The sequence below is a fragment of the Watersipora subatra genome, chromosome 4, assembly GCF_963576615.1.
Source record: "Watersipora subatra chromosome 4, tzWatSuba1.1, whole genome shotgun sequence".
In the NCBI taxonomy this organism is placed as follows: Eukaryota; Metazoa; Bryozoa; class Gymnolaemata; order Cheilostomatida; family Watersiporidae; genus Watersipora; species Watersipora subatra.
Window position 1 is genome coordinate 18785117 of NC_088711.1, and position 12452 is coordinate 18797568.

At 34.1% G+C, this 12452-nt stretch overlaps 1 protein-coding gene across 1 annotated transcript; it reads left to right on the forward strand.

Moving 5' to 3' along the window:
- Positions 1-3548: 3548 nt before the first annotated feature.
- LOC137393608 (ADP-ribosylation factor-like protein 3) lies at positions 3549-11147 on the forward strand. The gene is made up of 6 exons (XM_068080239.1): positions 3549-3767; positions 4839-4982; positions 5102-5218; positions 7598-7648; positions 9933-10118; positions 10696-11147. The coding sequence occupies exons 1-6, from the start codon at positions 3765-3767 to the stop codon at positions 10741-10743; spliced, it is 549 nt and encodes a 182-aa protein (XP_067936340.1). The 5' UTR covers positions 3549-3764; the 3' UTR covers positions 10744-11147.
- The last annotated feature ends 1305 nt before the right edge of the window (positions 11148-12452 follow it).

Consider the following 12452-nt stretch of genomic DNA (forward strand, 5'->3'; position numbering starts at 1 on the left):
AAGTCATATCTTTAGAGCTGATCATTTCTTTACATTCTGTTGCATTACTTTTGTTTAACAATTTGAAACCTAACCTTGTATAAATAAGTAAACTCCCTGATCCTAGACTGTATTTACTATTTTCGATTGACTATGAAAGCACTTAGACTAGCACAAGTCCTTTTCAACTGAATATCATTTAGATGCTTTATAAGCTTGTAAAACTCAATGAAGAAAACAAAACAAAAATCAAATATATTAAATGGATTCACTTTCACTCTTTCAAAGAAGTGATGTTGTAGACGTAACTGAAGAAACATAATAGCTGGCATACACCGAACCTGATAGAATGTGTATATTTTTTATGAATAAAAAACAAATGGTTTTAGTGTAAAGCTCTTGTTGCTGAGGAAAAAAAGCATTTTATTTTCGCCTATTTTTATCTTCATTAGTAAAGATTTTAATTGGTAGGCATTAGAAAACTAGTGTTCTGATCTTAGCCTGTTTTTATTTCTCTGTCGGTTCGAAGTGTCTTTGGCATTTGAGCGTTATTCCGAAAACTAACCATCCAATAAATTTGAAAATTTGGAATCATACTGTTAATATATACTAAACTTAGCAACAGAAATCTCGTAATCCTATGTTAACTGAAAGTATAAAAAATGAATAAATCTACAAATCTGAGTTTAATCGGGCGTGAGATCAGGTGGAAACACATTTCCCCAAATTCTCACGAGTTCAGGCTATAAAGTGCTAAATGAATAATTCATTGAAAATATTTCAAAAGCTCAACTTCTTCAATTCAATGTTTCTTTTATGTAATGTAGATTAATATTTACACAAAATGAATTGTTAACATTTCCAATAAAATTACGAACTGATTTGCAGGCAAGCATAAGCTATAATGCGTGTCTGTTCTTAGTGAGCCTAATCGGCAAGGTGGCAAGTTTACATAGATTGGATAAATTGTGTTGCTAATATTGACAAAGCTTTAGACAATGAGCTTATTCTTGTTTTGATATTTTATAAAATTTGTCCTTTGTGACAAAGAAGAACTGTTTAAGCAATTAATAGATATTACAAGTTTTACATGAAAAAAATCTTCAATCTTTGCTATAATAGCCGTGTTCATCCATTTGTCCAAAGCCATCGTAGGAGGTTAAAAAAAGACTGCAATATATGAAATTCGATCTCTTAAAATTCAGCTTGGTAGACCAACACTCTAGCGCGTTCACCAATCAACCTTCTCCCAGCAATTCTGAATAACTGTGCAGATAGCTGTCCTCTGTGCTCATCAGCATACTTGATGATCTCACATGGTACACTGAACTGCCAGAGTACGAGTTGTTCTATAACTAACCCGAGCTAGCCAATTTAGAAATATGAAAGACAACTAGATATGATAATCAGCAAATTCGCTGTAAGTCCTCTAGCTGACACTTGAGAGTCTGTCAGGTTTCAGCAAACGATTCAAATGGATCAGAAATTTTTTCAGCCTAAACTCATTTTGAATCATGAAAATATTGGTACACACAAACCATCACATGAACTTTTAATATGGTTTGTAGCACTATTCAAGATATTTTACTATAATAGGAGCAGTGTTTGTCTGTCCATCCTAAGCCACAGTAACAACTTTAATAAAAAACTACCTCACCCAAGAATTGAACCAAGAACTTTGGTTTTACTGTCCAGCTCACTAACCATTACACTACTCCACCACTCTAGTGCTTGCCCAATAATTATACACATACTGATTACTCATGAAAATCTGTCACAGTGCATGGAACTGCCAAGCGTATTAGTATGTATGATATCGCTACGCAAGCAGCCACAAGCAAAATAAAACTAGAAACTATTTCCTGGGAACTTAACTGACTTTCTAAATGCCTAGCCTGAAACTCCGAAGGGTTACGAAAATGCACAATATCAAGTTTTTAGTTTCTGTTAATAAACATTGCCAAATTCAGACATTTAATTTTCTGGCTACGCAAGCTTTCAGTAAAATTGTAAATTGCATTTTGTATAAATTTTAATAAAAACATTGTTATTAAATGTGAATTTACACTAAATCTTAGTTGATTTTGTCATAAAGTATCAATAGTTCTTTGCAATTTGCAATTTTTTTATTTATTTAAATTAAAATACTTTTATAAGGTTGTTAGGTACTACAATCACTGCTAGAATTAAGAGGCTCCCTAAACACCTCCTAATTTTTCAGAACCTTCTAACATGGATTATATATTGATATGAGCCTCCTAGTTGAAAAATATCGATCTATATATATACATATATAGCACCAATATATCCGCTGTTTAGTTTAAGTTGAAACACTCCTGACACCATGTCTTAAACATTGTTGTGGATATGTACTTAATAGACAATATATGAGCGCTATCGTTGAGTAAACTTTTATTTAGATTGAAAGCCGATCGGCCGCATGCCAAAACCGGAAACAGAAGAAAGTATAGGTATTTACAAACGTTAACTAAAACCAGAGCATATAGTGTAGATGACTTCAACACAATGTCTGCCCTTAAGCTCAGTCTTGTACGTCTACAAGGCGTCACTGTCAAAGGAAGATGAACTACTATAAGTGTTCTCTTTCATAGGCCTTTGATTAGCCTGAGGGCAGACATATAAGCGTTCAGGGTTGTGTCTTTGTGTTACTGGGGTTGGTCATTGAGGGAGCACTGTCTTCAAGTGCATCATCGGAAATTCACCATATTAATGAGATGGTATATTCAAATTATTTTGTCAATGTCCGGTGTTAGCTGGCAGGGAAATGGATTTCAACTTCTCTTGGTGGTTTCTCTGATATGCGATTAGCTCATCTTCTGTGGTTGATTCTTTTCAGTTTGGAGTTTTTATTTAGCTTGTTGCTGCTTTTTGATTATTGAACTTTGAATGCCTTCAAGGGTCTTGTTGCTGGTGTGGCTAGCTATATGTACGTCCCGATGTGTGCATTGTGTGTATATGTTCTGGGCTTCCTCCATTCTATGGTGGTGTCTTAATATCTCCAAGCAGCGGCATAATGTATGTATATCTAGTAATCTGTCCCATTCTGTTTTGGTCTCGAGTTTTAGTGAAATGTCAAAATAATAGTACCTACACAGCACATCCTTATAAACTGGAAGTTCTTTTTGAGCATGTAGATGCTACAATTAGATTGACGCTGCATGTAGGTATAACTAAAAAATTGGAGAATAAACAATGACACTCAAGCTTTATTTTTGACAAGCTCAACTTCAGAAATGCATGAGCATCATAAGCTTATTTTTCCCATGCGAAGGGTATGTATCTGAGAAAACTGTACATTTTCTTTGAACGAAAGCACGTTTGAACGGCTCTAAAATAGTGCAGACAACTTCTAACGAAGATATGCAATATCTGATTTTGTTAGCGTTCAGAGTTGTGTCTCACTTTCTCGCGTTTGGCGAGAAAGTTCGACCAACATTGTTTGCTTAAGATCAATAGAAACAGACGATTCGAGTTATGAAAAAAGGTTATAATGTATTGGTTCATTGAAACGGAGGCTATTTACGTCACTTAGAGTCGCTAAAGCAAATTTTCCTACTACAGAGTAACATAGCTTGGAATAAAACTATCAGTAGTATCACAGACAAGTTCTAATATCATTGTCGTACATATTTTTACAGTTTTAGAATACAATCTGTTGTTTTGAGCATTTTAATAATTGATCAGCTCCAAAATTTGTCGGATACAGCACTGCCAGCAGTCTGGAGAGAAGCTAGTTGCAATCATCCCTCGCACATTCCTTCACAATGGTAAGACAATTATTTACTTATTTTTACGTTTGCCTGAACATAAAAAAATTGTGAATAGAAAATTACACTCTGCTCAGTTTTATGAGTTGTCGTGTCAGTACCAATACCAGTACCAATATCACCTCTGTTACAGTAATTAATAAAACAAAGTATCGATTGTTCGTTTGTTTACCAATTCACCTCAATGCGGCGTCAGATTTATACAACTCTATAACCATAAGGTTACTACAAATATTTTTATAATAGTTTTAGCATTTCCGAATGAATTGATTCATTATTACAAATTATTCATAGTGCTTTAGTCGTAATAAAAGTACCGCTTGTCATATCACAGTCCACAAATCTATTATAGGCCTCTAGATGTATACTATATTGAAAGCAATATCTAAAACCTGTATTACAGACGGTTTAATTTTTACTAATCTTATAACTTGTCTTGGTTAGAGAGTGTATTAATTTTGTGTAATAAGAGGTGGTGCTACCACAACGTTAATATGCTCAGTTAATTTCTGTGTGAATAACCCCACTTGCTATTAATAGTGTGGTTACTTTTTAATTTGTGGTCACATTTTCATACTGCGTCTGATTATATCCGGTTAATGTATAGTTTATTGTTGTTTTAATGTAGCATTATTGTGGTTGAAAAATAACCCCTTGGCTAAAATAATTATTGGTTCCTAAATGCTATCTAATAAATTTTATTGCGAAGAAAACATTTTTAATGTTTCCCTTTTGCATGTTGTTATAAAAATGATTATTGTAAAACTTTGTTTATTTCATTGTTATAGAAAACTGGCCTGTTGAGTAATTTATCTCTTGTAAAACTTTGAACTATGTTATTTCACCACACCAAATTTCATTTACACAGCTGACTGTTTTTTATTAATGAGGACCAAATATATTCCTATTTCCGATTATTGTTTCAACTTATATTGTGCATCATCAGAAACCATCATAACTTCCTAGAAGCCTCAATTCATTCACATTTATTTTGCATGACTGACGGCAACTGCTTTAGTAGCAATATTTGTTGAAAAATAAATTACAAGTATATTTTGTGATTTTTTGCAGGGTCTTCTTGCACTCCTTAGAAAATTAAAGTCTGCTCCAGATAGGGAACTTAGGATACTCTTGTTGGGTCTAGATAACGCAGGGAAGACAACTTTGCTAAAAAAATTAGCATCTGAAGATGTCAGCAGTATCACACCGACCCAGGTATTTTATCCCTCTTTGTCCTTTACACTGTAGCTGTGTTATATTTCAAAGCTTTTCTTCTTTGATCTGTTACTTTAGTAGAGTGAATCATAGCATTATCTGATGATAATAATTTACAGGGATTCAACATTAAAAGTGTGAACACATCAGGCTTTAAACTCAATGTCTGGGATATTGGAGGACAGAGAAAGATTCGACCATATTGGAAGAATTACTTTGACAGAACGGATGTGTTGGTTAGTTGTCATACTGTTTGTCTTCCATGTCTACAGGGATTTCTAGGAATTCTAGTTGAACATGTTTTGTTTTCTGTTTGTTAGCCAGGATAGGAATAATCATGAGTTTTTTTGGAAAAATTTGATTTTTTTCGACTTCCGACAGTTTTTTTAATAAAATTTATTAGATATTTTCACCCATTTTTGCTCATGCAAATTTTTGTGCATTGCATTGCACATTCAAATGCCGGTGAAGCCATTTTCCAATATTAATGACTCTCATGCTATAGTTTAACATCTTATGTTTCTTGTATTCTACCACAGCCATGCAAAAATTGTAATGTGCAAACTACATGTAAGTTAGTGTTGTAGTGGTACTAGGCGTTTCACATCAAAGTATGAATAAAAGCCACAGACATAAATATGAAAGGCCCTATGAAATGCATTATTTAGGTATAATCATCCTTAGTGTGATCAATGCAGTTGATCATGTGAAACATAAATAGCAGTTTTCCAGTTTTTTAGTACCTAACCGGTTCTTTATTTTTGAAAGAACTTAACCAACCATGGAGAATGCCTTTCAATACTAGCACTTGAGCTAATTGCAGTAAAGAGTTTGATGTCATAATGTCATTTACTAAACAGAGTGGTGAGGGAAACTATAACAGTTACAGTTGCCACCTCACAACTAATCCTGTTTTGAGGTTTAGTTAATAAACTCATAGGTCCTAACTTCAAAGATCCTTCTGTAGCATTGTACCATACATGTAGTCCATTATCTCCATCACTCTTGCTAATTCATGACAAAAGAATTTTTACAGATTTGTTACGTATACACCAAAACAAGATTGTTTGTCAAAAACACTGATTTTTACAAAATAATGAAAAAATCAAAAAAATATAAACTTTTTTCCAAAAGCAGCATGATATATATCAATGATTTAAATCATTGTTTTTTATGTTGACCTTGCATGTTGCTTGCTTTATGGCAAATCATGAATGAGCTGATCTACAAGTAGTACCAAGCTATTGAAGCTACTGATACTGACTTAGAAAGCCAAATTGAAAATTGCCACTTTTGCTTAAATGTCATGGATTATATGTTTTTTAAATATTTTTTGAACAGCTATTTTTTTAGTTTTTGATCACAGTAGACGCACCTACAACATAAATAATCCATTCCTGGAACGTTTCCGTTGTAGGGATTTTCCGTTATACGAACAGTAAAATACCTGTGATTTGCCTAATCCATTGCAAGATCTTTCCAAACTTCTGGGTCCATCAAAAAGGAAAAAGACTTGACTTTCTAATTTAACTACTGTAGAATAATTGTAGTATTGGCTGGTATCAACAAATTTATCTTTTTTCTTATCACTTTCACTTGATTCATGACTCATGATTATGATGATTTTACGAGTTAAGGAGAATGCACACCTTTAATGCCAATTTACCTCGCCTGTTTCTTTTATTCTAGACAGCGAGATCTATTATGCCAAAGGCGAACAATAAAAATGTTTCATGTCTAAAATAAAGTAAAACGGAAATGGAACTTTACTATCAAGAGTGCAGTGTCTATCTGTCCGTCTGTCAATACATTGAAAAGTTTCAAGGTTATGCCTGTGAAAAAGATAGATAGCTTCTGATGTTACTCTAGCTTGTGACATTCAGATCGGTAGACCAACAGTAACACATACATCGAATAATTGCATAGCTACTTTTTTATTGTCTGTGCTTTATCAACTCATCTGACAATTTCGCGCCGCAACAGGGTGCTAGTGTATATATGATTGAGATAAATAACTTGATATGACGTTTTCTCTTGCAAGTGCGGAAAGATGGAAAGCTATTTTTAAGGCTAACCACGAGATGCCCGTTATTCACATCGAATTTGAGAACTTGCGCTGGCTTCCCACTTTACTTTATATGGAACTTTTACATATTACGCAGCAAAAACTTTACATAAATTCTTTACATTTTGTGGAATTTACATTATAGGAGGTAAATGATATAGGGCGTCTACTGTATTAATGTTAGGACAGAGTGAGGCTGGGCATTTAATAGATCTGACATTTTATAGATCTGCTGCATCTAAACAGATTTAGCTCTATTCTATTAAAGAAACCTGTTGGAACTCAAAACTTTATCATAACATATGTTGCTCTCAGCTCGCGAAGACATGAAACTGTGAATGTAATAAAATTAATTGGTTTGATTTGTGTTCAGGGAACAGCCACCCCCATTCATTACTAACCTTAGTTTTCATGGTGTTAGCAATGGCTCTTTATCATTTTATCGCAGCACTGTTGCGTAATTTCTTTTTATCTTGTTAGTTTCACTCTGTTCCTGTATTTTAAATTCTACATGTAAAAATTATATAAATGGTAGTAATTTATTTTGCAGCTCTATGTCATTGATAGCTCCGACAGGAAAAGATTTGAGGAAACGGGTTTGGTAAGTCTAAATAAATTTACATGATATTGTATGCTCTATATTATATAATATATTTATATTATACATGTATATTATATGCTTCTTGCTTTACACTTTAAGAATTTGTTCATTTGTTAAATTTAGTTTAGCGATGCTCTTCGTTTATCAAAACTAACGTGTGCGAGCAATTATTTGATTAATTTATATTTGATAAATTCATGTCACAGCCAACTTAAGGCTGGTTCATGCTATATCACCGTATGACAACAATTTCCTTTCGGTGTTCATCGTCGATTATGTGAACCGTATACCGATGGCATTGTTGAAGCAACGGCGGGAAAGCTCGCAGCTATCGAACTTTCCCGATATTTGGCCGAGCATCGACGACCGCCTTTTTAATGCAAATCATTTTGGCGATGGTAATTCGCGGTCGCTGATAGCGTGATTTATTTCTGTTTATGATAGTTGCTGCTAGACTAGTATTTGATTGAAGCACGCAAAAACAAAGAGGTTTCTTCGCCAAAATTTAAAGGTTGACTTGCAACAAAATTCACATTACAGTTATTTAGTATCAGAGGATTCACCATGTCTTACTCCGTTGCGTTGTAGGTGCAAAAATATGTGGAAAGGTGATTACAAGCTCTTAAAAGCTAAAACATGAAACCATCATGAAACCGCCGTATTTTGGATTCGCTTTCCGAAACGGCTCAAATGGAACGTAGTTGTTACAGGATGGTTTCTGTTTACACTTTCATGCAACCTCATTCGTCGAAATATTTTCACAAACATACTTCACGCATTCAATAAAACTATGTCATTTGTTTTTACGCGTCTATTTCATCGTCATTGTAATGCTGTCATTTTTAGCACTGATATCTTATAACTTACTGTAAAAAATCGTTGAACTTTTTAACCTTAGCTTGAAGGAGTTCATATCATTGTCTGATAATCATGACGAGCCTGTTGGTCACCTGTGATAATCGAAAAGTGCTGCAAAAATTATTTGCGAAGTATTGGATCACATGATCAGATTACGACTTGACGATTGAATAATGCCGAAACAAAACTGTAAAGTAGCGAGCATCTATATTTGATACGGGGTCTTCGGTAAAACCCGAAGTGTTTGTCATAAACTAGTGCTACAATAAGTTTAAATTGAGCTTTTTATTGGCCTTTCAATTCACGTGAGAACATCAGGTGACAAGACGATAACCAAATTTCGTGGTTACGTCAGAGAATTAAATAGATTCCAATCTACGGCGGCTTTTCGTTTTTGAGCTTTTAAGAGCTTGTAATCACCTTTCCACATATTTGGCACCTACAACACAACAGAGTAAGACATGGTGAATCTTTTGATACCAAATAGATGTAATGTGAATTTTGGTGCAAGTCAACCTTTAAAAAAATGAGAAAGCTATGTCAGGATGTTTTTTCTGATGCAAACACGGATGGGTTAGTGATAGTGTAAACAATGTTATTACAGATGATCACCGAAGTATTGTGTCATCAACGCCGAGATACAATGTGAACTAGCCTTTGATGACAATAACCTTAGGTCATTATACATTGCAAAAAAACGCGGTAGGTAAAATTATTAAAAAGCTAAATTAATAAAATGATAATCATTAATTTACGGCATGCAAACAGAGGTGTAGCCTTGGGGATACTTAGGACAGATGGTATGTAGGTGTGTAGGTGTGTAGGTGTAGGGTGCCGATACTTTAAATTAAGTTTTTGCATTTTATTTCTAGTTATCGCATCTAAACTTTCCACTTTCACTTGTTGGAAGTTTTTTTGTACATATCACTTTCTTGCTTAGGATAGATATGTTACGGCTATTTAATTAAAAAAAATTGATCCAAAGATGTTTGTGCTTGTTTTGCTGTGTTTGCTTTAGATTTAAGGAAAATATTACCTGCTTCCTTATTCCCTCGCTACTACACCCACTCGCACTTGTGTTTTTGATATGCACATTTTTAAAACTATAGAAAGGAAAGAATGGATTACTGCTTAATAGAATTTAAGCATCGTAGAACCAAACTGCATGAAGAACTTTTGACTAATGTACTGATTTAAAAACTTCTAAGTTTTGAGAAACTTTACATGTCGAGCGTTAGAAATTATCAAATTGAGAGAGTTAAAATGAGTTAAATTATCACCCAAGTTCAACATCGTATACTGAAAGTTGCGTGTTAACTTGATAGCAGACGGAGAAATGACTGTACGAGGGTTTCAGATTTCCTGATAGTTGAGAGTCATTCAGTACTTTTCATCCAATGTATAACAGCTTTTTATTGGCTAACAGGAGCTGAGCGAGTTGCTTGAGGAAGAGAAGTTAGCTGGAGTTCCTGTGATGATCTACGCGAATAAGCAGGATTTGTTTGATGCTGCCCCCGCTAGTGAGATAGCCGAATGCCTTGAGCTTACTAATATAAGAGACCGAACATGGCATATTCAAGGTTGCTCCGCCATGACAGGAGAAGGGATCGAGGTAAGTAACACTTGTTTTTACCTTCAAGTAGCCCAAATCTACACTAAGCTGTATATTTAATATTATTGTCTATCTATGCCTGAATGTTTCTGCTAACAATTATTGCTTCCAAAACATAGCTAAACAGACCAGTGTTTGGCACCACCAATAGCTTTTGAATGTTGGTATTTATTTCGAGCTTTTGTGGAATGTTTGTCTTTCTTTCACTCATATTAGCAATGAGTGCATTTTTTATATTTCATAAAGTTAATGAAAGCAGTGAGCCTGCCTTTGTGAATGAATAACAATAACAGAAAAGACTCATTGAAAAAGAATTTGGGCATATATGTTCATTGAACAATGTAAATGTACAAGCTAAGGCGTTATTGAAAAATAGCATGTTTCTAATAAGAAAACATTGACCATTAGCCATTAATGCTTTTTGTTGAACATTAGTTCCTGGAAACATGTCGGCGTAGCCTAACCTCCTCTCTTCAAGTAACTCTACATATGAGATACTAATCGGTAGTTAAAACTTTCATGTTCTGGCAGCTATAAGCTCCATTCTGGCTAAATCATTGTCTTGTTTTGTTTGCAGGATGGAGTCAAGTGGGCCATGAAGCAAGTTAGTGGGAAAAAGAAATGAAGCCATTGATAACTCATCTCATAGCATTCTCTGTTATAAATATGTATTTTAAAAGTTGTTTTGCTGTTGGCAGGCAACCACCAAATGCTGTCTGCACTAAACATACCCTAGGCAATTAGGGAATCTCTTAAAAAATTACCGAAGTACATTCGAATATTCTAGCGATCATTGCAACATATTTTAGTTTGTATAGGTTCCGTCCTGCACTGTTATTGCGCAATCTCAATCATGCTAATCCATCCATAATTTTCTACTTGTGTAATCATTGTAAACCCATTGATAGACATGTCTTTTGTTTTAGTTAATCTAAAGTTAGTTTTGTATTAGAAATGAAATCTTCTAGCAAACAAATTATGTTGGCTCAGTTTCTTTTATTGACAACCAATAAACTGAAGTTTCCCATCTTTGCATAACCTGTTGTGTCTTGCTGGTCACCTTCTGTATTAAAGCCGATTAACTGAAGTAAAAGGTGATGGGAACTTCAATTGCTGCAGCACCTTACACATACATGTATGTACCTGTAGTTTAATGATGTGTTATGCCCCTTCTAAGCATTTAAATCGACAGCAACTGTCATCCATGCACCCTTGATTTACATTAGATGCACTAATAAATAGAAGATTCATGTGTGCCTCAAAGTTGTCAAAATTCTTGTAATAGCATCGAGTTGTTGTACTCCGATACAAGACCAGGCTGTTCTATCTCAATATTATTGCACATAAAATTAGATCCATGGGGAATAAGTTAAAGGATAACTCATATCCATACATAATGAGAACAAATATTGTAATTACTTCAGCTCAGCGTGTACAATCATTGGTACCGCTTAGAGTAACTGACATGGCCCCTAGGTGATAGCAAATATTTATCTCTGTTTTGTCTATACTCGATGTAAAGTTGACACGCGAATCATATAGTGGTTTCTTCCTATTCATTTTATCTGACGCTTTTCAAGCTCAAACGCGAACCTTGGCGAAACAAGAAAAATTACACTAGTGTTTCTAGAGCAGCAAACATGCTAAATAAACAGGGTTGAGTGAACGTTTTTCGATGGGTAGCCTAAAGGTCTATTTATATTATATTTCACATTTGATATTAAAAGTATTACTGAAGTATTTTTAATTACCATTCTGTTTGTTGTTAAACTTAACTTGAGCAGCTAAATGTACTGTAGATGTCTGGATGAATGCTAGAAGGGTCAACTCAGACGCCTAGCTAATTCAATGTTCAAGTCTAGATGTATTAACATTCTTCTAAAAAAAATTGATGACTATTTTTCGGTTTTGTTAATATTAACTCTAAAATTTTCTGCAAACCAACATATAATAAATGTAAAAAATTAGGTCCTGCTCGTATAGAGAGTCAAGCAGGTTCGGGATAACTTCAGTAACATTATGCGGTTCCTTTAACATTTGGTTATTACAAACTGAAATTCCTGGTGTATCTAAAATTAATGTCATCCAGTGAAATCCTAAAATTTCATTCACAATGTCAAGACAAAAGAAATTTCATTTAACAAAAACCTAATCAATTATGTCATAATTATAAAAAAAATATATGAAATTTGGTTCATGATTAAGTGGTTTGTGTGTTATTGACATTGTGTAGCAAGCTGTTAATAGATTATTGCATTTGAATATATCACTATGATTGCCTACACAAGTATTTGTGTTGCGCTAATACATACCAGTATGAAGGAAGTCAGCTCG

What these genes read in the sequence shown, in the direction of transcription:
- LOC137393608 (XM_068080239.1), top strand. An exon ending in GCAGTATCACACCGACCCAG is followed by an intron (nt 4,983 to 5,101) that starts GTATTTTATCCC and finishes AATAATTTACAG; the next exon opens with GGATTCAACATTAAAAGTGT. An exon ending in TTGACAGAACGGATGTGTTG is followed by an intron (nt 5,219 to 7,597) that starts GTTAGTTGTCAT and finishes TTTATTTTGCAG; the next exon opens with CTCTATGTCATTGATAGCTC.